Source organism: Vicugna pacos, chromosome 5, assembly GCF_048564905.1.
Source record: "Vicugna pacos chromosome 5, VicPac4, whole genome shotgun sequence".
Lineage (NCBI taxonomy): Eukaryota > Metazoa > Chordata > Mammalia > Artiodactyla > Camelidae > Vicugna > Vicugna pacos.
Window position 1 is genome coordinate 72,550,956 of NC_132991.1, and position 26,980 is coordinate 72,577,935.

General features: G+C 34.8%; 1 protein-coding gene across 2 annotated transcripts in view; it reads right to left on the reverse strand.

Moving 5' to 3' along the window:
• Positions 1-7,571: 7,571 nt before the first annotated feature.
• Positions 7,572-26,980, reverse strand: part of HSPE1 (heat shock protein family E (Hsp10) member 1) — a 29,375-nt gene continuing 9,966 nt past the window's right edge. Inside the window, exons 1-8 of one of the 2 annotated variants that reach the window (XM_006216002.4) lie at positions 24,869-25,018; positions 21,523-21,585; positions 17,457-17,557; positions 14,917-14,959; positions 14,395-14,481; positions 10,761-10,840; positions 9,804-9,915; positions 7,572-9,679 (exon numbers count right to left, since the gene is read on the reverse strand). In XM_006216002.4, the coding sequence (XP_006216064.1) occupies positions 9,548-9,679; positions 9,804-9,915; positions 10,761-10,840; positions 14,395-14,481; positions 14,917-14,959; positions 17,457-17,557; positions 21,523-21,585; positions 24,869-24,928 (678 nt within the window). In that variant the 5' untranslated portion in view covers positions 24,929-25,018 and the 3' untranslated portion in view covers positions 7,572-9,547. Of the gene's footprint in view, positions 9,680-9,803; positions 9,916-10,760; positions 10,841-14,394; positions 14,482-14,916; positions 14,960-17,456; positions 17,558-21,522; positions 21,586-24,868; positions 25,019-26,980 lie in introns of those variants that run through there. The other variant, XM_015249301.3, reaches the window with a different exon arrangement.

The window sequence follows — 26,980 nt, forward strand, 5'->3', positions numbered from 1 at the left end:
GGTAGTAACATACAAATTTAATCATATGAACATTTAGTGAGACCATGTGGGTAATGTACTACCGTTCCTGACACCTGGCTAGGTGCTTAATAAATTGAAAACACTGTTTTTCTTCAAAAGGTCTCATTTTAAGTTTGCAGAGAAGTTCTTTTTAATCTGGGGAATAACTTTATGCCTGGAGAAACTCCAGAATAAACATAGGGCATCTTTTAAATTTGAGTATAACATCTGAACATTTAAATATAGTTTTATGCTTGTATGTGGTAAATAAAAAGATACATCACTACTTTGCCAAGTGTATTAGGCAGTTCACAAGGTCTCCCAAAGAGCCAGAGCCCCAAGACTGGATGCTAAGCCCTAAGAACGAATCACATCTACAGAAAGCCATGCTGCTACCGCTACCGGCACAGACAATATAAAAAGCAGACATCCCTAATAAAAGACAGAGGAGGGATGGTATGTTGTAAGAGTGCTTTTTAGTTTTCAGTGTTCAATGCAGTTTCACTCTCTCACTCATTCATCCCTTTAACAAATATTTAACTCTTGGTCAGATGCCGTGCCAGGGACGAGAGAGCCAACAGACACAGTCTTGCCCTTATGGAATCAATGGGCTAGCAGAGGAGAAAGATGGTAGATAAATAGTAATAGAAATAATTATGCAATTACAGTTGATGGAAATACTCAGAGGAAGCAAAGTTTGCTAGGAGAGGCTGTAACAGACAAACCTAACATATTCAAGGTCAGGGAAGGCTTCTCTGAGCAAATGATACTTGATAAACAATAATAATATTCTAATAATAGCATGTGTTTGTGTTATAAAATTATAAGCAGATCATTTCGAACATGAAGACCTATGAATTTTTCAGGAGTCCCCCAAAGTGTTTGAGACCTTTTAGAAAAACATGTTGGCTCTAAAATATGAGAACCACTAAACAGTTAAATATAAAGCATAATATACATCAACATTATTTACTTTCATATTCATAAAAAGCGTCATTCATTTTGAAAATACTTTGTACAGTAGCTTTTCTCAATTCCAAGGCATATTTGATGATTGATGAGAAACTATGGCCATGTGTAAACTAAGCGACTGATAGCCAAATTCTTAAAATCAATTAGAAAAAGGTATTCAAATTTATATTTTTTAAATATAAAAATTATATTTAATGTGAAATGGGTCTACATTGTGATATATTTGGTCTCATGTTAGTGAAATCTGGTGCCTAAAAGAACTGAAAACTGTCTAGTTTTAAGGTCTTGGGACCTCAGGACAGAACATCTCAGCTCATACAGAGTAGCAAATGGCTATGCCAGGACCTGAGGTAGGGAGGTATCAGTCGATATACGATGTCACAGGCATTGGGAGAGAGTAGGCACTAGGGAACTCACAAAGATGAAAAGTCCTCCTGTAGGTCGAGAGAACATTTGCATCAGGAGAAATCTATCCTGCCTATCGCTCTCCACCTGCCCTCAATTTCACCATCATCACTGAACTTCCAGCTACTATCTTGGAGCCCCTTCCACACTTCATTCTGATTCTACACGAGTTAATGTCTATTACTTGTTATTTCTCATTGTATGAGCCCTTGACTCTTGCAAGAGAGTGATGTCTGAAGAGTGGCGGGGGAAACAAGGCCTTGGGTTTGAAGGCCTTGATGGCCGGAAAGGCACAGTCAAGAGGCCCCTCCTGACAACTAACACCTCACTTCACTGACTGTGGCTTCTCCCATTGCCCCAGAAATGTGACACCAACCAATACGGTCACATTCTACTTGCTATTATTCTGCTAAATCTAAGCTTTCCACTCTACTGATGGATTCTTCCCACACTAACTGCTCTACATCTGGGAACTGGTATTTAACTAAAATAGCAAGGACTTGATCTCTACCCTTGCCCTAAAAGTTGGCATCTTATTCAGTAAGAAAGAGCAATCTCCATCCATTCTAGCCATAATCTCTCAACAACAACTAATAAGCTAATTTTGCTCTGCATGCACCATGCTACATTTCCTCTGCCCCAAGCAATCATCAATCACCAAGTTATTTTAACTCCTGTTGTGTTAACACATTTAACTGTGTTCAGATATTCAAAATAACTATATATAAACATAACACCAAAAAAAACCTTCATTAATTACTAAATGGAATACTTGTGAATATAGATTAGAAAAAATTTATTAATGTGATTAAAAGCAAAATGAATGTTTTAATATAGATTGTTCCCAAGACTTAGTCTAACTAGACCTAAAACATTAAAATTAAATAAGCCATTTTTATAAAACACAATTTGTATGTTATCCAGTGAATTTTTTAAAAACTTTTTAGAGATAATTTTCACAAAATAACATTAAAATGTAGAATTGAAGAACTAAAAATTGTAAGATATTCCACATTTACTTACAAAGAAACTGAAAATCTACAGTTAAAGATATCCTTTTCCATAGCTTATTCCTCCCCTTTTAAGGTCACAAACATCACATTTCCTTTCTTTTCTGGTAATCTCATTTCTAGCTTCTAGAAAGTAGTGCTCTTTACATGGCTGTTACCTAAAGTTTATTTTCTAATTTGCTTCCAAGATCGTAAGTAAAGTCCTGAAGATGCTTCAGTCACTTACTGAACTAGATAGATGCAAGTGTATTCTTATCAGGAGGAAGACCTCTTTTAGGAGAAACCATGCATGACATATAATGTCATCTGCATTAATAGCTTGTAATTTCTTGATTTATTCACTCCAGTGGATCTAGGTTATCACAGGCTAAATTTTTATAGTGATGATTTGAAATTTCTTATTTTATATTAAATCACTTGATACATAAACAGAGAAGGCTAGGGGCCAAGTGACAACTGCAATGTGCAATTCTGACTCAAAGAAGCACACTTGGGTCTAACTTGAGAAATCCATCAGGTAACTACTTGGTTGTATAGGAAGCTCTGGGAAAAAATGGGTACACTGTGAAGCTTCTGGCATACTGGTAAGTTAGCTAGTGAAAGCTAAAGGCAAATGGGATTTTAGCTGGTTGATGATTGGCCTATTTCTAATTTGGAATTGTAAATAGGAGAAGGGTTGTTTATAATCAGCCAAAATCAGTTATGCCCTGGAACTTAATCAGGGGTTTTGGAAATTCATGAACATCCCTACCACTTAGTGTACTACACACTGATGTACAAACTACTCTATTAGATGAAATGATTTCATACAACCCCCAACTTTAGCTGACTCTGGGAGACTCAGATATGACTGCTGTGTTAGCTCTGGCCCCAAGAAGCACTTGACCCCAACTAGAGAATCCCATCTAAAATGCAGCTTAACTTGGGTGTTTTAAGAATGGAGACTACCTGATGGTGCATCTTTACAGGACTGAGAAGGCATATGGGAGGGGGTGCTGGTTTCCCAGACCCCAACAGGTGAACTTTTCTCCTTTCTTCTCTTCTACGTTAACTTTCACAATGTTCAGGGATTTGAGGCCCCAGCTCTGCACTATCTATCTGCGGGAATTCTGGACAACCAGTTCCTGAGGCCTTAGTTTGTTGTTGGGGTTTCTGCTTTGTATTTCAATCTGTAAAACAAGAGGACAAGAAGAGGGAGGCTCAACTCAATGATCCCTAAGGTCCCTTTTCTAGCTCTAAATATATTTTTCTTATCTTTTCCCCGGGATTTGCTAAATAACACCAGCACGAAGGAGATATTTTAGACGTGCGAAGAAGAGGTTGCTAACTCTTGCTTTGGATTTGGTTCTCAAAATAAAGTCAAGTGATTCAAGAGTGGTGATATAAAGGCTGTATTCAGTATCTGTACTGCCTTCACACAGATAAATATGTTCCTCAGTCTAGAATATGCTAAACAAGAGTGCACACAACTGATGGCAAAAAATTGCTATCCCTACGAAGTGCCCTAAAGATTCCAGGCAGCTGGTATGAGGTATACTCACTTCTTCAGAAAAGAAACACTTCAGTGGCACTTTCCTCTGTACCCACCTGTATCTGAGATGCACCTGGAAATTCTGCAATAGCAGCATTCTCACTTGTAAGCAATCAAAACATTGCAGACCTGATTTTCCTCAATAAATCAAACCAAAATACAGGAAGTTTACCCTCAACGTCATGGTTAAGGTCCCCACAAATAGTACTGTTCTTATTATAAAACAAGGCTTTTGAATTCCATCAAATTGTGGGGTTCAACATGTCTCAAAAGGCTTCCACATTTAAAACCCAGTTGTTGCCAACTCTGGCAACAAAGCTGACTGGAGGCAGAGGGTCAGCTGAGGAGCCCCGCTCTCTCCCCACTTTGCTCTGTGTAGCCTTCCTCATCCTCTGTGACCCTGGGAGGAGCAGATGGCATTCCCCAAACACCCCTTCCCCTCGGAAAACACCTTAGCGGTGAATGTTTCTGCTATTGCCAGATTCATCCCTCCCCTGAGAAAACTATGGCTCCAATTATTACTTACTGGTTTGAAAGAAGTGTACTTTTACCTCATCTCCTAAATTTCCCCGATGGTTTCCCAAACTGAGAGCACATCAGAGTCACTTGTGAAGCTTTTAAAACCCAGACTCAGGCCCTTCCATTCTGAATCTATTAAATCAGTTTCCAAAGGTGGAGCCTAGGAATCTGTTGTTTTAAATGCTCCCCCATTTTTTTTTTTTAACATACAAAGCAGTTTGGGAAACATTCTTTCATCCCATTTTCTTCCATCTTTCTTACTCTGTCTTTCACAAACTGGTAAGCAAGTTCTCTCAACCACAGAATGATCGGTTCTGTCAACTAAATGATCATGCCAAGAACTTAGCTATCAACGAATCAATACAAGGAGGGCGTAGTAAACGGCAGTCTGCAGACAATGATCTCAAGTCCAACTTTTTCAATCAGATTTAAGTGAAGCATGTGTGATTGGCTGGCATGAATTAGATAACATGCAGGAAATAAAAAAGAACCACTATCAGAGTAAAAATTAATTCTGTACCATGGAGAACTTTTTGAGATTAACAATATGAATTTGAGGGTCACTGTAGTAGGCTGAATAAAGGCCCCCTAAGACGTCCCCTTCCTAATCCTTAGAATCTGTGAATATCTTGCTTTCTATGGCAAAAGGGACTTTGCAAATGTGGTTAACAATCTTGAGATAGGGAAATCCAGGTGAGCCCAAAGATGCATTTACAAGCATCCTTATAAAAGAGAGGTGGAGAAGGCTATCACTACTGAAGAGAAGGCAATGAGACAACAGAGGTGGAGACTGGAATGATGCAGCCATAAGATAAACAATGCCAGCAGCCACCAGTAGCTAAAAGATGCAAGGAAGATTCTCCCCAGGGCCTCCAGAAAGAACTGGGAACCTAATTTTAGCCCAGTAAAACTTACTTAAAGCTTCTGATCTAAAGAACTAGAAGAGAATAAAGTTGTATTGTTTTAAGCCACTAAGTCTGTAGTAATTTACTACAGCAGACACTGAAAACTAATAGAATCACTAACATGGTATCTCAAAAATCAGAATCCAAGATCTGCATTTGTTTTGTAAAATGTTTAAAAATCCAAATGCACCAGTTTAAAAAGTGGCTTAAATGTTGATTCAAATATAGGGAAGAACAATTTATATATACCCCTGATTTTAAAACCATGACATTTTTAGGGTAGTTAAATAAGAGATTACCCTCAAAAATCAAAGACACTGTTGAATTTTTAGAACTGGGTGAAGTGGTATCTCATTGCCAGTGCAATAATGACCTTACCCACTGCTTCTACATGTCTAGGGTTGCCTTGCTCCTTTGACTCCCTCAGTCTATCTCTGAGGGAGGTAGGGGAAATACGAGGACAAAATCCTATCATTCCTATTTCATTTAACCCCTTACTTTTAGAACAAGATATAAAGCGTTCTTTAAAAAGAAACTAACATTTTCTTCTTGACACTGGTAACTAAAAAAACCAAAAATATTAAATCAGCAAATGATTCCACAGATGTAAAAAATTCTTTTACATAAAGCATCATATTGTATGAGTTCCTTTGACATTGTTAACAAAAAAAGGGCAGAGAGAACCCTATTATCTGTGACAAACTACATGTTTTAAGTGAAGATTTCTAATTATTATACAAGATATAGACGGCTCTCATGAGGTCCACTCAAAATAAAGTGGTAAATACACTGTTCATGGAATCATAATCTGCTTTTACCAAGGTTTTTCATTTATACAGAAATTCAGAAATTCTGTATCTGAATACAGAAATTCAGATCAGGATAAAATGCTGATTTCATTAAAAAATGAGTATCTTACTAATTTTGAATGTTGATGCTGTAATTAACCCTAGAATCAGTATCAGACACAACACTTAATTGACATACTACTTCATGGATGTAAGTTCAGGATGTCAGCTGTATTTCTCTTTTGGAAGTGTGGGTTATTATGAAAACTTAGTATTCTCTGTTTAATTACATTAGGTTCTCACATTTGATGTGAAGCTTTGTATACTATAAAAAGAAATGTAAATAGCAGAAAAAAATCAAAGTACTGTAATTAGATTCTTAGCCCACAGAAAAGATCTATGCATCCTCGAACATTAAATTAAATCTTTCAGATGTGTAATCTATCCCTCCAGTGGATTAACTTGGTAGTCATCTGATTTTATAGTGTACCCTACAGTAATAACACTTTTTTTTTCAGAAAATACATTTGTTTTCACTGTATCAAATAAATTGCTAAACATATCAATACATCCATAATGTCTGCTTAGTTAAGAATTAACTATTCAAAATATGAAAGTCAACTATTTTTACTAAAAAGTGAAGTATTTGCATAGTAAGGAAGAACTACACCAAGAAGCCTTTTAACTCGTTCAAGAGGTGTTTAAAAAATAAAGTATATAAAATGTAGAATTTAACTGGGCAGCAAAATTATAGGAATAGGAAGCCTTCAGGCAAAAAGAATTCATCACATAGCAAAGAGGGCAAAGTACCCAGGGAAAAAATTAATTTGCTATCAGTCAGTAAACGTGTTTGAGCCTGTAACACAGTTCTTGCTAACAATGTAATTAATCATGGATTTAAAATTTTATTCTGACATTAAAAGTGCTAACTAGTTAAAAATTTAAGTGAGAAACTGTTCCAGAAATGCAAATTTAACACTGCAAGTCAGATAAAAGAAAATGTACACACACAAGAGAACTATGATACTTATGGGAACATAAATTATTAAAAATTATCTACTTTCCCAGATACAATAGGAGAAAAAGAACGAGATGACTATATGGTCAAAATAATTTTATGAAAAGAAAATTTTAACTTCTGGATCTATACTGGATAATCCAAACAAAAAGTAGAGCCTAACTTCCTTACCGCACAGAACTGAGTTTTCTATTCCTTTCTTCTTAGAACACTTACTTAACAAAACAATGGCCTGCCAGGCTCGTTAGTTTTTTAAAATGCCACTTAGGTATACACATGTATGTTTTCAAAATTCTGTGAACGGTATTAAGGAAATACAGTAACGGTTTCATTTAGGTCTTACCAAATAAAGTGAGTCAACTTTATAGTGCAAGTATGAATAAGATGTCAATATGAATACAAAAGCAAGACTACAAACTGATGTTTTCTTTGGGGGACTTTTTTTTTATGATCAATTCCAAACACACAGTACAGGGAAGATGAAATGAGTAAGAAAAAAATCATATTTTATTTCCCCATTAACACCAAGCCATATTATTCAAAATGTGTTTCAAAATACTTAGTGAGATCACCAATCCCAACCACTGCCTTAATTCAAATGTTCACTATGAAAATAGTCAAGCAACAGAAATCCACTGAGACATCGTCGAGAGAGAACAGCTGCACTGCTATATAGTTTACCTTAGTACTTTAGTCTCTCAATTTTTAGCAAGTTTGTGTAAAAATTACTATTCCCATAAATTCATAGTGACATTAATATGAATGCATAATTTCAAAGTCAACATTCCTTTCACTGTGAACATAAAACTTCTCAAAAGATAGCTGTGGGTTGGGGTAAAGTAATGACTGGCTGCTGGGATAGCATTGCTCATAGCCTAATGTACTGGCAGGATTGGGAAGGCATAAATATATACACAAACTCTCAGGACGGTACTATTTCCCACATTTTTGCTGCACATACTTGTCTCATGTGGTATAAATTACTTCCTCCAATCTGAAAAAAAAAATGAAGACATTTATCTTCATTTCAAAGAAACCCATTTAAATGAAAAAGAAGTTCCTCATGTTTGTTAACTATGTTCAAAAGACAGATTTAAATATTTTCTTCACTACATGTACAATTTTTTTTACCCTTAGTGCCTTGTTACAACCAGTTTAGCAATAAGACCTCCAGTGCTTTGTTTGAAATTGCATTCAGTTGATAAGACTGTAAAATCTGCAGTTGAATCCTTTTTAAGATGCTGAATTTTAAGTCCAAAATCTGTATGAGCATTCATCAACACCTTTGGAAACTGTGAATTATTGCAAAACATTTCACATGTGCATATAGTTCAAACGTAAACATTGTGGAGAGAAAGTGTAAAATAAATACTAAATATTTTTCAACTCTAGGTAAATATTTAAATGCTGCTGAGATGGTTAGATGAAAAGATTAATATTACTAACCGGAAGTCAAACTATCTTAAAGACTGTTTTCTGAGTAGTTAGAACAATTTCGCAAAGCAAAGATAAGCAGGAGCCTATACCAGTACATTTTTCCTGTAGTGTAATGGAATCGCTAATATGAGGTATAATCTGTAAGCAATTAATACAAATATAAATAGGTATAAGCCACCACTAAATCACAGTCTGGTGAAAAGCTTCTCAGCTAATGTAGTCTGGGGAGGGAGTTAAGGGAAATGAAAAGAAGGGAAGGACAGGGCAGGTTTCCGGTGGAACATCATTTATATGCTTTATCATCATCTTGTATGTAACAGTCCACTGATGCAGAAAGGTTAATCCTTTCCAAGTATGCTGGTCTAGAATATAGTTTATGTAGCATAGTAAGAGTATTTAATTACTACTAACGTTTCATTTGCATTTATATTTGGATATACACACAATCATATATGTATATCAAAAACTATAAACAGAATTTAAAAACACTCTTATTTCATTTTGGAAAAGTTAACAGTTAAGACTGAACTATGTACTACAGAATTTTCTAGAATATCTAAACTCAGGGATAAAATCAAAAGAAAACATTACTACCTCTTTAGTACATGGCTTGTGTGAAACCTCAAGCTCACTCATCTTTTTATAGATTTGATGAGGATTGTGATCCAATGATTGTTTAGCAGCAATTTTACCAAACTGTAAATTCTTTTATTAACAGGCATTATAAACAGATAATACTAATCTTATTTAAAAACCATGAGTGCCACACCGGTGAATATACAGCTCATGAATAACTTAAAAAGTATTTCCCATTTTAAAAGGCAACACTTAGCATACAAAAACCTATACTAAACAAAGAAGCTATAATATGGATACATGATTGATGTGTCTAAAATGACATATATACAGTACATAATTAATGTTAATTATGTGATCAGTACATTTTTTCTGTATGATTCCCTTCATGCCTCACTTTCCCCAGAAACTGAATTCTGAACTTCCTCTTCTAAAATTGGTACAATCAGGTTATCCTTGGACATCAAATTGTATTTCATCACAAATTTAGTAAACCGATGACACAAAAATGTTTCATTCTGTAGAGGAAGAAAAAAATGTTATTTTAATTTATTATTCAAAATCAAATAAACTAGACATAATATCAAAATAAATTATTGTCATTCTGATAAGATATCAGGACAATTAGTGAAATATACTTACTTCATATTCGTCAAATATCTGCCGGTGATGAAAATAAGCATGTGAAAATATTCTGTAAATCCTACGGCATACTGATCCTAGTTTTGCTACAGACGATTCCTTTATGCTAACCCTAGAAACAGAAAAGAAATCACAGATTCATAGAGCTGAACAAATCTCAGGAAAAAGAAACCAATCTTCTCAATTCACAAGTGTGGAAACTGACACCAGGGAAAATAAGTGACCAGTCCAAGGTCATACTGCTAGTAAGTGGTGAAGGCAGGATTAAAACCCATTATCAATTCCTGGGCCAGTGCTCCTTCTACCTAACCACAGTGCCTAAGAAATTCAGTATTATAGCTTTGAAACTTGGTTTAATGCAATTAAAACAAATTCTGATATATCAAAACTTATTAAGACATTTGCTTACTACATTAATACTTTGTCCACTAGAGCTGATTAAAACTACTGAAAGGAATCACTGTTTATTCTACAGAACTGAATTTCTTTTGTATGTGTAAAAATAAAAATTGCTTACATATTACTGATTTTTAAAAATGTATAAAGGATACTGAGGCAAAAAGTTTTTTTTTTTACATATTTTATATGAGATCTTTGAAGTTAGTGATATTTGGGGTGGGGGGGCAGAGTCTCCAAATCTACCCACCTGGTAATAAATATCTTAAATAGAATAAAAGGCCGGTCACAAACCTCACCAATAATATATAATATATTATAGTATGCACAGGACTACTCTTGACTGAACTGACCTGTGAGCTTTAGGAGTCTTGATGCTTTTAGTTTAACCACAACCCTAATTTCAAAATGTGAATAATTTTGAACAAGCTGAATATACAACAGGATAAAAGTAAGTTTAAAGAATTCAATGAATTAATCAAACTAGTTTTAGTTTTAAAAACATCAGTTTTAAAAATTAAATCCAAAAAGTTTAGCACCATGTTTAAAAGTTTTATTTACCTGCTGGGAAAATATTTATTGCTATTCAGAAGACATGCAGCACCATCAAGAGTGTGTCTAGTATAGTCTATGGCAGGACACTGTAAAGGAAAGGATATAGAAATGCATCAACAAAGAGCTCCACCTCTGAAGTCAGGTATATTTATTACATGGGTGTCTAATCCCCAAAACCTGAGCATGTGCTAAGAAAAAGTCCCTTACAATATCAGAATGACTGTGCAATTAAATAAATAAGGCTTTCTTATCCCCATGAACTATGCTGTGCAGCTTCTAGAAGATAAGTGAATCAGTCTCCCAGTTTCTCACTCTCAATATTCTACCTAGAAGAGAACAATGCTTAGAGCTGGGAAGAACACCTGATTATCTAATCTAAACCTCTGGCTTTACAAATGAAGACACTGAGGCTGGTCAGTTTGCAGAGTTTACATAGGTTTCCTCCCAGATCTTAAAAATCTATAGGCAAGGATAAAGAACACCTCAAAAACAAGCAATCCAACTTAGGAAAGTCTGCTCTTTAGGCATGCAAAGAGGAGGCTGACTCTGTATCACAGAGATTCAGGTAAGCAAGTATGTAAACATCCCAAGTCCAAAGCATGAGAGGGAGACTTCTGGAGAATGATGTACAGAGCAGAGACTACCCTTGACTGATGGTTTATGACTTATGCAACTTCATACAGTTAGGAAGAAGAACTCAAAAACCATAACCCAGATATACTGATTCCTAGTCCACTGATTTAAACTTCACCAATTGGATCAGCAGCCTCTTTCTCTTCACAAATACTTCCAGAGATCACTGCCTTCTTACATCCTAAAAAGCATCCATCGACTGGCATCTTGTTACTAATCTAGCAGCTTTCTAAAAAACTTACTCCTTGAATCTGCTTTAATTTAACATGAAATATGAAGTTTCTTTACATTTAAATGAACCTATTCTACTTATCAGAACTAACGAAACCTATTTGTCTCATGGCAAATCAGTAAACCTATTAGAAGGAAAATAAAACTGCCAAGTAATTCTCCTCATTCAGTTCTTGAGGGCAGAGGGAGAAGCATCAAAGGAAAGGAAGTCTAAGAATGAACAAGGGAACCAAAAAGGAAAAATAAAACGGAGAAAGGAATAAAAATGATCCTAGTTCAACCCAGTAATCAGAGTATTTTTTAAGTGTTGAGAATGAACTGGTATTTTAAAACCTATTAACTACTAAACACAGCTTAGTGCACGGCTATAAATACATAGATTATCAAAACAAAAAAAATGTACTTTTCTAACCATATATCCATAGGAATATGTGGCTAGTGGACTCACTACCTAAAACAGTACCATGAGCAGTATTTATTGAAAAAAAAATCTTTCTCCATATATAGGATTACATGTGATTTGGTTGAAAACAAGTATTACATGTCACTGTGTTTCTCACTCATATTGGTCAGTTAGGTGTGCCTTGGGACGGTTTTACAATCTTTAAATCAGCGCCACTTGATGGAAATATAATGTAAGCTACACATTTAATTCAAAATTTTCTAGTATCTCCATTAAAAAAGTAAAAAGAAACAGTTGAAACTAATTTTAATGATACAGTGCAGCAAGAATCAGTACTTCATCACTTTCTTTTTTTAAAAATTCAGAACCTTTTTATAGACTTTAATGTTTTTAATATACACTAAATACTGTAAAATATGTTTCTCCCTCTATAGACTTCATTCCTTTTTAAGGCTGAATAATATTCCATTCTATGCATATACCACATATTTTTAATTTACTCAGCAGCTGATGGAAATTTGGCTGTTTCCATTTCTGGCTAGTGTGAATAATGTGACTGTCAGCATTAGTGCACAAGTTTTGTGTAGATATATGTTTTCATTTCTTCTGCATATATACCTAGGAGTGGAATCACTAAGTTATGCAGTAACTCTGTGCTTATCATTTTGAGGAACTTTCAAACTGCTTTCCAAAGTGGCTACAGTATTTCACAAACCCATCAGTAATGTATAAGGGGTCCACTTTCTCCACATCTTGGCCAGCACTTGTTATTATCTGCCTTTTATATTTCAGTCATTCTAGTGGGAGAAGCGTATGCCATTATGGGGGTGTGTCTTTTTTCCCATTAAAAAATTGTGGTAAAATAAGTAACATAAAATTTGCCACTTCAACCATTTAAAAATGTACAAGTGTATTTAAGACTTAAATATAAGATAGGAAACCATAAAACTCCCAGAAGAAAACATAGGTAGTATGCTCTTTGATATTGGTCTTAGCAATACTTTTTGATTATGTCTCCTCAGGCAAGGAAGACAAAAGCAAGTATCAACAAATGGGACTAAAACAAACTAAAAAGTTTCTGTACAGCAAAGGAAATAATCAATAAAATGAAAAGATAGCCTACTGAATGGGAGAAGATAATGTGCAAATGACATATCTGATAATATCCAAAAATATTCAAAGAACTTATATAACTCAATATAAAGAAAAACAAACCACCAGATTAAAAAATGGCCAGAGGACCTGAATATATATTTTCCCTACCAAAGACATACAGATGGCCAACAGACACATGAAAAGATGCTCAATATCACTAATCATCAAGGAAATACAAATCAAAACCACAATGAGATACCACCTCACACTTGTTAAGAATGACTATTACCAAAAAGACAACAAGTAAATGTTGATGAGGAGAAAAGGGAACCCTCATGCACTGTTTGAAGGAATGTAAGCTGGTGCAGCCACTAGAAAATGGTATGGAGGGTCCTCAAAAAATTAAAAATAGAACTACCATAGGATCCAGCAATTCCACTCCTGAGTATTTTTCCAAAGAAAACAAAAACACTAATTTGAAAAGCTTTATGCATTCCTATGTTCACTGCAGCATTATTTGTCATAGCCAAGATATGGAAGCAACCTAAGTGCCTATCAACAAATGAATGGATAAACAAGATAAACACACACACACACACACACACACACACACACACACAATGGAATACTAGTCAGTCATAAAAAGGAATAAAATCTTATCATTTGCAACAACATGTATGGACTTCGAGGGTATTACACTAAGTGAAATAAGTCAGACAAAGAAAGACAAATACCATGTGATTTCACTTACATGTGGAATCTAAAAAACAAAATACATGAACAAACAATAAAACAGAAAGAGTCATAGATACAGAGAACAAAGGTGGTTGCCAGAGGAGACATGGGTGGTGGGGATAAGTGAAATAGGTAAGGATGACTAAGAGTTATAAACTTCCAGTTGCAAAATGAATGAGTCACAGGGATGAAATGTACAGCATGAGGAATATTGTCAACAATATTATAATGACTTTGTATGGTGACAGACAGTAACTAGACTTATGGTGATCATTCTGTAATTATAGAAATACTGAATCACCATGTAGTGCATATGAAACTAATATAGTGTAGGTCAATTATACTGCAATTAAAAATTTTTAAAAAGATACTAACGATAAGAAATCCTAAAATAGCACTGTAGCAGTAAACTTAAAGCAAATAACTCTAAATCAAAAGACAAAATAAAGTGACCTAAAGACGCTAAAAATTTGTCTATCACTGTCTTGAAGAGATTTAGGTTATCATGATTTTTATTAGTCATTCTAGTTCATAAATTCTCACCTCTTTTGGAGTTTTGTGAGCTGCACAAAGAAAAATCCATTGTTCAGTTGCTGTCATCTGAGTGCATGTATCTGGATGGCATTCACTCTGTTAAAAATATGTTACTTTATTGTATGTAAATAAAAATAGACAGGATTTCAAAATTGTAGAATAGATAAACAAGATTATACTGTATAGCACAGGGAAATATACACAAGATCTTATGGTAGCTCACAGAGAAAAAAATGTGACAATGAATATATATATATATGTTAATGTATAACTGAAAAATTGCTCTACACTAGAATTTTGACACAACATTGTAAAATGATTATAAATCAATAAAAATGTTTAAAATGTACTATTTTATTAATATGTAAAATAATAATGAAAAAGCTTATCATTTGGGTTGCTACATTCTCATGAAAAATTCTAGAATAATTAAAAATTTGGGATAAGTCTTTGTAAGTACATGAATTTACAAAATCAGGGAAAAAAAAATCAGAACTTTCAATTATAGCTTTAACTTAAAGAAAATATTACCTGAAGTTTGACAGCAAGTCCATTTAGCTCAAGACAAAATTGCCTAAAAATGTAAATATATAAATGAAAACTCTTATCTATTCTCCACATTTTTAGAATATTAATTGTAAAAACAGAATGCCATCAATATTGCCCTTCATCCCTCATCACCATTATCAACACCATCTGAATTTACATGGCATACTTCTTACAAAGACATATAGATTACCAAAACTAACAACCCTAATGATATTCAATATCAGAGTTCAGTGAGTTGATCACTGTTACCCAGTGGAAATTGTTAAATTTTTCTGAGAAGTAATTTGGAAATATTTATCAAGACCCTTACAAAGTGTGCATGTTTTTGCTTGTTTTGTTTGTTTTATGAGGGGGAGGTAATTAGGTTTATTCATGTTTGGAGGAGGTACTGGAGATTGATCCCTTGTGTATGCTAAGCATGTGCTCTACTGCTTGAGTTATACCCTCCACGCCAAAGTGTATATTTTTTGACTGTGTCGTTCTAACAACCTATTCTAATGAAATAATCAGAACTGCATGCAGATATATGTACAAAGACGTTCACCCAAACTATATATATACACAAATTTTGAAACATTCTAAAGTGTTAGCAATTGGAAAGTAGTAAAATGTTGGTATTACACAAACATACAAAGGATATATGCTTATATTGACAGTAAGATTCCAGTTACATAAAAATTTATGTGTGTTTATGTATCTGTATACAAACAGGTACATAGAAAAAAGACTAGATGTTTTATACTTCTATGTATTTTATAAGCTTTGTTCTGATTATAAACATGCTTCATCTAAGAACTCTAAACATGACCAAATATAGAATATAAAACAGGAAAAGTCTGCCATAATTCTACTAACCTCTTCCCAAAAGATAATTATTGTTTACATGCAAATTTGATTTTCTATGAACAGATTAAAAATATATTGGGGTAATATCATACACAATTCTGTAACTTGCTTTATTGTCACTTAATAGATCTTGGGCATTTTTTCACAATATCCTTTCCCTCTAAAATTATCAAACTGAGAATTATAGAACAATGCTTGGAATATAGTGAGGGCTCAAAAAACATTTCTGAAGAGATGAAAAATGGGGCACATTATATGACCTTTAGATCATTTTTAGAAAGATTTGCTAATTGATATGAAAAGACAATTAATCCTTTATGTCATAAAATAACTGACTTTATGTTGTCAGAATAATGAATGTGTTCCCTCTAAAAAATCTTGTCAAATTAGTTAATCACTATGATGTTTCCTCATCAAACAAATGAGTACACTTTGGTTCCACAAATATGCAAAGCTAAAACCTATATAACTAGAATATAAAAGAGAGTTCCAAAAGGAAAAAAAAATCTGCACATATATGAAAGAAAAACTAGATTTACTTATTTATTTACAGTGCATTAAAATAGAAGAAAGCAAACTGAAGAGTCAAATTTTAAATCAGATGCCTAATAATAATGCTGTTCTTAGATTATAAAAATTAACACTATTTCTGAATCACCACACCATTCTCTATTGCCCCATAGCTATAAACTGTATGCTATGTATTTTTGAGTTATTTTCTACTAAACTGTAATAAAGATGGGTGGTGATAAAGAAGATTCTCGTCTAGTCCAATCTACTTACGGCCAATAGCAAAATTAAGCTAACTGATTTGGTAGTGTTATGGGTACAACCTGTGGCAAATGGTGCAAATGTAACAGCTTCAAGTTAATTCAATACACGGCTAACACATACAGTTGTGCAGCTGAAGAGACAAGCCAGGGCTGAATTCTAGTCTACAATCTATGGTCACTAAGCTATGCATACTGGCATGGAATTACATCCACTCAGAGGAAGTGGTATCTTTTCTTAATTACAGGAGATATGACTGAAGTCATGACCCAGTTCCCGTTAAAATCATAATATAATCAACCACGTTAACCAGTAACAGCAAGTATTAAATCTCAAATCAGTAACACTAAGCATGTGCCCCCCCCCCCAAAAAAACCAAACTATTTTTAAAACTCTTCCTGGTCAACTATAAAGACATATACACTATAATAAAGACACAAAAGAATATATATATGTGATGTATAATACATAAATTATACAAATCAAAGTGGCTAATATTCAGAAAATAATAACAGAAGTATTAATGATAGCACCAGGACAAATGGAATATGCATGACAATATGGAATATGCATGACAAAAAAAAAAAACTTAAAACTTTTTTAAGTTTTGTGTAATAAATACTTCATAGTCTAAGTTAAATAGGGAGGAAAAGGTTTTCTTAGATCTGAAATTAAAAACTTGTAAATTAAAATGAACTCTTACTTCTTAGGAATTATGCTTATAGTGAAAAAAACCACCCTTGCTTATTTTCATCATCAGTCCCATAGGTAAGCAAGTAGTTAATTTTAAAGTTGATTAAAATAAGGCAGAGGATGTATTATACTAAAGTGCTCTCCATTTTTATTTATGACTATTGTATTACTAAAAAGTACTATAACTATTTTGTGTATCATTAAAGACCTACCTTAAATGTTCATACTTCCATACACCTTCATCTTGGCCTTCAGGTGGTTCAAGAATCTTGTCAATATTGGAACAATCTGCCCTTATGTTCTGTTGTATATACTATAAACAAAGAATTTCTTAGAATTAATTAAAATATCACATTACATGGTAAATCTTAAGGCAGTTATTACTGTTTAATGGGCACAGAGTTTTAATTGGAGAAGATAAAAACGTTCTGGAGATGGAGACGATAATGGTTGCATAACACTGTGCATGTACTTAATGCCACAGAACCGTACACTTCAAAATGGCACATTTTATGTTATGTATTTTTTACTACAATTAAAAAAAAAGTAGAGTAAACACCAAACAGAAAAACCCAAAGAAATCCATGCTCAAATACATAATCAAATTGCCAAAAAACTAAAGATACAAAAGCCAGTGAAAACATGCATGATCTACAGAATAAAGACTCAAACAAGTACAGCTTTCTCATCAGAAATCACAGAAGCCGGGAAGAAACGGAACATTTTTAAAGTGCTGAAAGAAAAGAACTGTCAGCCCAAACCTCTACAACTAACAAAAATACCCTTCAGGAATGATGATAAAATTAAAAATGTTTTCTGATGAAAGAGAACTAAGGAGAATTCCTAGCCAGCCCTAAAAGAACTGCCAAAGGAAATTCTGAAGTTCTTCAGAGAGAAGGAAAAAAATAATACCACAAGGAAACTTAGAAGGAGCAAAAGAAATTATAAGTACCTGGGTATTTATATAATAAACCATTCTCCTGTTGATTTTTAAAATATATTTGGCAGATAAAAGCAAAAAATATGATACTGTCTGACGGGGTTTTCAATGTATGTAGATGTAATATAGACAACTACAGCATAAAGGGGAAGGGTAAAGGAGTCTAAATGACAATAGTTTCTACATTTCAATCAAAGTAGTAAAATATTTACTAAACAGACTGAAAAATTAAGCATGTACTTAAGTAATCTCTAGAGAAATCATCAAAAATTTACATAAATATTGTCAAAATTAGAGTTTAATAGAATACCAAAAATGCTCAAATAACCGTTAAAAAGGCAGAAAGGAGGGAAAAGAGAAACCAAAAAGAGGAAACAAACTGAAAACAAGTAATAAAATGGTAGATCTGAATCTATCAATAACTACATTCACATTAAATGGCCTAAATACACCAGTTAAAACACAAGGACCGTGAGAAGGAACAAATATGACCCAACTATGCTGTCTACAAGAAACTTACTTCAAATATAATGTTACAGGTAGGTTAAAAGTAAAAGGATGCAAAAAGATACACCATGCAAACATGAATCAAAAGAAAGCTGCAAGGAATGAAAGGTAGTTGAACATAAAAAAAAAATTAACCAATGAAAACACTACATTAATATATAAAGGGAAAAAACACAATCATCTTAATTAGTGCAGAAAAAGTTTCCGACAAAATCCAACACCCTTCATGATAAAAACACAGAAAATTAGGTGTAGAAGAGAACTCCCCCAATATGATGAAGGGCATTTGGGAAAAACCCACGGGTAACATCATACTCAATGGTGAAAGATCGAAAGATCTCCTTCTAAAATCAGAAATGAGAAAAGGATGCCTGCTTTCACCACTGCTATTCAACACTGTACTTAATTTCCAGCCAGAGCAATTAAGTAAGAAAAAATAAATAAAACACTATCTCTAGTCACAGATGATATGATCCAATATGCAGAAACCCTAAAGAATCCACAGGGAAGCTAATAAAGCTACTAATAGGATTCAGCAAAGTAGCAGGATCACTATATAAAAATCAGTTGTTTCTAAACACCATCAATTAACAATTCAAAAAGAAAATTAAGAAATCAATTCCATCTATAATAGTATCTGAAAGAATAAAATAAGTAGGAATTAATTTAAATAAGATTAAACACTTGTATACTGAAAACTACAAAACACTGCTCAAAGTAATTAAAGAATACCTAAATGAAAGACATCTCATGTCCATAGAAGACTTAACATTGTTAAGATATCAATACTACTTAAAGCAATCTGCAGATTCTATACAATCTCTATTAAACTTTCAGAACTCTTTTTTGTATAAATGGGAAAGCTGATTCTCAAATGTGTATGTAATTGCAAGGGGCACCAAATAACCAAAATAATCTTGAAAAGAAAACAAAAGTTGGAGGATGCACACTTCTCAATTTTAAGACTTACTACAAAGCTATGGTAATAAAAAACTGTGTAGTACTGACATAAGGGTAGACATATAGACCAATGGAACTGAATACAGCAACTAGAAATAAACCCTCACATATACATATAAGGTTAAATGATATTCTTTAATCTTTTTTCTTTCCATGACAAAACCATTCAGTGAGGAAAGAATAGTCATTTAAACAATTTTTAAGTGTACATTCAATGGCATTAATTACATTCACAATGCTGTGTAACCAAAGCAAAGCCTTGGACCTCATGGCTTCACTGGTGAATTTTACTAAATATTTAAAGAACTAACACCAATCCTTCTCAAACTCTTCCACAAAACTGAAGAGAAGGGCATACTTCCTAACTGATTCTATGAGAGCAGCATTCCTGATACCAAAGCCAGACAAAGATACTCTAAGAAAATTATAAACAATATCATTTATGAACATTGATACAAAAATCTTAGCAAACTAAATTTAGCACCAAATTACATGGACTATACACAATGATCAAGTGGGACTTACTCCCAAAATGCAAGGATGGTTCAACATACAAAAATTGATCAATACACCATGTTAATAGCATGAAGGAAAAAAAATACATGATCATCTCAACTGGTGCAGAAAGAACATTTGACAAAATCAATATCTTTTTGTGATTAAAAACACTCAAACTCAAACTAGAAATAAAAAGGAACTAACTCAACATAATAAAGGTCATATATGAAAAACCTACAGCAAACATCATACTCAACATAAAAGACTGAAAGCTTTTCTCTAAGATTAGGAACAAGATAAGGATGCCTGCTGTTGCCACTTCTACTCAAAATAGTATTGGAATTTTCAGCCAGAGCAACTAGCAAGAAAAATAAAAGGCATCCAAATTGAAAAAAAAGAAGTGAAATCTGCAAATGAAATAATCTCGTATGTAGAAAACCCTAAAGATTCCACAAAAAAATTGTCAGAACTAATACACAAATTCAACAAAGTATCAGGACAAAAACTCTGCTTTTAAAGGGAAAAATATCTGCACATTTTCCCTCTAAATTTTTGCCAATTCCTAGGCATAGATCTCCATGTTTATATTTCTGTATCCTCCACAAGATCTCTCTCTTTGCTAGTCCATTAAATATTTGCTGATTGAACAATACATTCTTAAAAGGCAATGAGCAATGCCATTCACTTACCAGTACTATTCTATTTTCTGTACTAAATATCTAAATATTACTGAATCCATTCTAAAGGTTTTTAATGTTTCTGTTAAGATTATGAATTAAGTTTTTAAAACTCAAAGGATTCAACTGTATTTTTAATTTGTTTTTCAAGATCTTCAAATAACACAGTATATCCAAATAGCTATCTATTTTTATTATCTGGCTATCAAAATGAAGCCAAACAGCCTTGTTCAATATACTAGTGCACACCAACTTCAGTCATCTTTTTACCAACCTTTTAATGCAATTTTTAATAATTAGCTATGGAAATTTGAGAAGCAGCAGTAACTAACATTAAAATGTAAAGTTTAGACACGTGTTCTCAAGTATTCAGTCACCAAATGAGTATGCTACTTCTTTCTACTTATGTCATTCTAATTTAGCATTCATTTCATTTCATTTTGAATTAAATTCATTCTAAAATCAAATTTTATACCCTAATTTGGTACATATTAACAGGTAATAAAATGTATTAAAGTCTGTTTATAGTTTAACATGCCATCCTAAAACAAAATGAGGTTTGATAAAAGTTTTAAACAGGCATCTAGTAATTCCATGGATTGTGGCTTGTGCGAAAAGATATATGAATACTTAACTATACCAAGAGAGATAAAATGCTTAAGTTACTGGAGTTGAGAAAGAAACTGTTGTTATTACCTGCTGAACAGCTAGTGTACTGTCCATTTCATCAAAGGATTCATCAGGCCAATTATAGAAATCCTATAAAAAAAAATTCATAGTTAAAGCACATATCAAATTACAAAGAAGATGCAATACTAGTATGATTAGCTTCAATTCTTAATAAAGATCCAAAGTTATACTAGAAGAGAAGAAAAGCTCTCATATTATAAACAATGTGATTATTAATGAATACATTAAAGGAATTTTATGCTATGTTTTTAAATGAACACCAAGATTTCATTTAATTGAACTACAAGTTACATTTTTTTCAACCACAAATCCCTCAAATATGGCTCCTTTCATGTATTACTTAACTGATGAAATAAGTCTATCACTTTTTTTGTTTACAGTGGTTAAATATCTTTCCAAAAGTTACAATGCAAAAAAAAAAAAAAAAAATCCCCAGGCACCATAACACTGAATCAGTTTTTATCTAAAGAGAACAGCTAGAGTTAAAAATAGCTACTATTCCTTAAGTATTATTTAAACAGACATTATAAATTATAATTCCAACTCCAAAAGTTATTTTAAATATTTAAATCAAAATATGAGCTCCATCAAAAAGTAGTCATCCAAATCAAACAACCTTCTTTTAAGAGAAATATTTTTGTGGATCACCTTGCACTGGTTCAGAATTCTTCTATAAAAATTTCAGTTCACAGGCATTCCCCTAAGTGGTTAAGAATCGTTCCATCTGACTGATTTTTCAGCAGTTTACCTATATATTCTTAAAAGGTGTACAATGTTTAACACATTGTAAGTATTCAACAAATGTCTAAGGGAAAACTAGGGGAAAAAGTAGTAGTAAGGCAATGATCTATAACCCTGTATCAATAAATATGTGTAAGTCTACAAATATCTTGAGCAAAAACTGGAGCAAATTGGAGAATATAGTGTATGATACCACATGAATAAAAATTTAAAGGCAAAGCATACTTATAATAATGTGTATTTCAATAAAAGTATAAAGGAAAGAGAAGAAATGATAATCACCATTACTGAGAATGGATAGAAGACAAAAGAATGTCGTACAGAGGGATTCAACTATATTAGTAATGTCTTAGTTCCGAGGGTTGGTGATGGGTATGATGTACGTTTTCAAGTGTCTTAAACATTTCACATCTATTTTTTTTTAATAGTTGCCTTATCTGAATGAAAATGAACTACCTTTATTTTTACATGTTGGGAAATAAAAATAACTTCCTAGAGATTGTTCCAGGATGTCTTTTCCTAGATATCACCTACATATTATTAAAAAGTAGTTTTAAAATTCTTTCTTTCTGGTTTGTAGTGAAAAATGTTTCTATCAATATAGTTTGCCTATTTTTTTGTTTTAAAAAAAAATCAAAATAGTTTGTAGAATATTTTGTTTTCAAAATATTAGAAAACACATATAGTAGTACACAGAAAAGATGTTTGAAAAGTTAATTAGAAATTAAATGTTTTGCCTCATAACTGTGATATACTTTAAACACTTACAACAGGTGTCACAACTCCAGCTTAATGAACATTCTCATCTATTTCAAACATTTGTTGAAAACCAACTATGTGCCTATATCCCAATCTAACCAATTAAAAAAAGTAAGTAGGAAGATATTCTACTTACTCTATTTTAGTTCTAAATAAATCATTTTAGAATAGACCCATTTCATTGAAGGAAATCAGTGTGAAAGACAAGGGATAGATAGGACTGAATGCTACTTAAGCAGTTCTTTTTTTTTTTCAGTCCCAACCTTTTCTGCTGTATTTTATTTAACAACATTAATCTATGACAATGTGGAAAAAAAGCAAAGGAGCTTTCTTATATGTGACTTATTCATAACAGAGCAAACAGATGTGTTACAATACTGACTTAAAATACATGATTTTGTAACCTTTCAAAATTAAGAACTTTTGAGTAAAAATGGGTAGCTCTCAGAATGTGAGTACAGAAGTCCATTTATGAATACAAAAATATAAAGTTGATCACTTAAAAGAATCGGAAGCAATGTTTCCACAGAATACGAAGTAGTTACCTGAGAAAAGTTTATAAAGAAAGAAATTTTGGAAAAGTTAAAAAGAAAGCATAATAATATATAAATTCACAAAACTGCCACTGTAAGTAAATGACATAGGTGACTCTATAAAGACTTTCAGACTAAATTCTAAAATTCAGAAATAGAAGTAACTTGTTAAAGAGAAAAGGTCACTAGTGAACTAAGAATTTGGAGACTGCAAAAGCAGTCTAATCTCTGGGCTTGTTTCCTTATGTGTAATATGGATATGGGAAGATGTCTGGGATCTATAAGTCCCCTTTGAAAGGACTCCCTTTCCAAATTCTGTGCAAGATATTAAAATCTATTTTCTAGTATACGGTGATAGCTCCATGGCTCTTTCTTATTTTTTTTTTTCACTTACAGGATCATTTTTTTCTTTAAAATTACATTTTAACACACCTCTTCTGCCTTTAGAGCATCTAGCTAACAGCAAGCCATTTCACCCGGTAGATTAATAAAAGGAAGTCTAAACGTCTATTTGATTTTTTTTAAAGAATGAGGCATCCCGTCTTTTGCAAATCCCAAGACTCAATACCTAAACAAGCACCAATTCACCCCCACGCACAGCCCTACTAAAAGTTGACATGATTATACGATTATCTTCAGTTCATTTCCTATGCTTCACACCTAATAACAAAGAAATTCATAAGGAATGACATCTAACAAGTCACAACCTGATGATAAAACTTGCTGGACCAGAGAACAGCCGCAGCGAGAAGTGGTCAAAAGGAAGCAGCAGCAGGAGGAGGATAAAGTAAATTATCGACTCCCAGATCCGGCTAGACAAGTTGGATGGCAGAGGTCGGGCACGTCACAAGCCAGGTAGGAACTGGAAGCTAGGACGAGGTGGGCTGTGTTTACACCCCTCCCTCCCACATCGGGAGCCTCAACCCTCACAGAACCCCTGGGGTCTCCACCTGGCCGTCCGCGCCCCTCCGACGCTGGTCAGCTGAGGATCGGAGGAGAAGCCAGAACAAGCAGGCGCTGCTGACACACTCCCAGCCCACGGCCTCGGCGGCCCGCACGCGCCGCTCACGCCCACCCTCAAGTCAAGGCACCGCAGGCCTCGCGGGCCGCCACTGCCGCCGCTCCCTCAGGCAAACCGAGGGGCCGAGGCTCCGGAAGAGCAGGCCGGGCACCAGTGCCCCCGCCCGCCCGCCGGCCGCCCCGGCCCAACCTCCTCCCAGAGGCATCCACCGTCCAGGTGCGGAGCGGCACGGCGCGGCGCGGCGCGGCACGGCTCGGCACCAAGAGGCCCCCCTCCACCAAAGGTGCAGCGACAGTACCTGAGCCTTGGTGCCCGGCCTGTTCCGCCTCAGCACTGCCGTCCCCTCCGCCATGACCATAGTGCCAGAATCTGGGCGGCTGGAGTCGGTACCCGGATGTGGGGGGACGGCTGCCTGCGCGGGAGGCGGGGCGGAGCGGCGCTTATGTCCTGGGCGCCGGGGCGGGGTGGCTGCTGACGGCACAGCCGTAGCCCGCGCGGAGCAGGGCGGGAGGACCGGGGGGAGTCCCGGAAAGAGCCGGCTGACGGAGGGAGGGGGACAAGAGAAGGAACAGCCGACGCCTCACGGGCGGCTGCTGGAGGTAGGCAATGATCTGGCCTCCGCGGCCAAGAGCGGATGCCGAGTAAGCCTGCAGGCTGGCGCAGAGGGCTACCGAGGGAATGTGCAAGGCCGGCGTTGACGCATCTCCTTGGGCTTTGGTAGTCACTCTAGAAGGACGGAGTTTGCACAGTGGCGACCCTTTCAGTAAACCCTTGTGCAGGCGAATACATAGAGAAGCATAGTTCTGTCCCGAAGTCCGCCTAGGCATGCAAAGTGGGGAACAGGCCAGCAGTCTGGGAAGATTCCACAGACCCTGCCTGAAATCGACCCAATCTCAAATCAGACTGGAGTTTAGAGTGTCAAATGATATTTCTGAAATGCGCTGACTTCAAAGCCAAGGACCTTTTTAATGACAAGTTAGTTTATGTAGATAAAAGACCCACATGCCAATTATCTGAGCTAGAGTGGACACTTGATATTGTGCGTTAAGCAGACAAAATTAGCTTATAATTTTTGCAAATCAGAAGCAGGAGGAGAAAATGAATGCCCCTTGAAAGACGGTGAGAGTTGTACATCTCACAGGTTTCCAAATTTCTTATGTTGCAAATTTTAATTGTTCTCTTAAGTCATGAAATAACGGACGTTTTGGCAAACTTTTTTTGTTTCCTGCTTAGAAGCTTTAAACCTTTGAACTAGGATGAGGGAGGCTTTCGGTTACCGGATGGAAAGACAGTTCAAAGGGCAAAGAGTACATACAGAAGGGTGATTTCCGAGAGAGAAAACTATCAGATATCCCATCACATACAGTTAACGGTGTATTGAAAATTCTAAGAGTAGAGCTACGGTCACAGCCTCCAAAGATGGAAGGGAGGCGTGAAGGAGAAGTTGGTTCAAATGAGTGAGTGCAAAACTGAGTAACTGTCAGTGACTTGGAACTTTGTTCAAAAGTGTTTAACAACAGGAAATCTACCTGCCTTTAAGATTCCCTCTTTCTAGAAGATGTAGAAACTGGTAACTTTTCAAGAGGAAGGACTTAATCCCATCACTACCTCCTAGATATCAGAAGATTTATTCATTAAACAAATATTTATTAAGCTCTACTACCTGTTCGGCTCTGAGGTACAAGTATGAAAAGGCCCCGTCCTTAACTATAAGTTTCTTAGAGTCTAGTAATGGAGACAGTCATGCAAATCACTAATTCTCTTACTAAATACAGTGAGAATCTAAGATAAGCAGTACCTAAATGTTCCCTCCCTGAGAGAGTTATGGGTGGGTCTGTGGAGAGCAGAGTCCTAGGTAGGCCCCCCCACCTTACTTACTCCAATGATTAAGTTACAGTGTCGCAGACTGTGTGGTGCTGTCCCGGAGCTGTAAAAATCAGTTACCTATAGTTGAAGGAGCTTATCTTAAATGTTCCTGTAAGTCCAGGTTTGTAATAGTTTCAGACCACCTGAAAAGAACAAGAGAAAAAGTGCCTAAGGAGGTACTAAATTCAGGAACAAAATATGCATTCGTCTCTTTGAAAAGTCCAGCAAAGTTGTACTGTGATGTCAATTTTGGCCTTGTTTACAGGAAGAACTTTGCTTTTTATGGTTGAAATGTTTCTAGCTCATAACCTTCACATTTTAATGCCTCTGTCAGTCTGCACATTGTGACCTCCAAACAAAAACAATTTTATAACCAGGATTAATTTAGCAGGGAGGAGGAGGAGAAGAAAAAAAGAACATGATCTGTAATAACTGTTATATGTAATAATGGGTTACTTGAATATTTTGGTGATAGAAGAAGTAGTCTTTTTAAAGGAAATAGAGACAAGTGGAAATAACTCTGGTTGAGATTCAGAAAATCTAA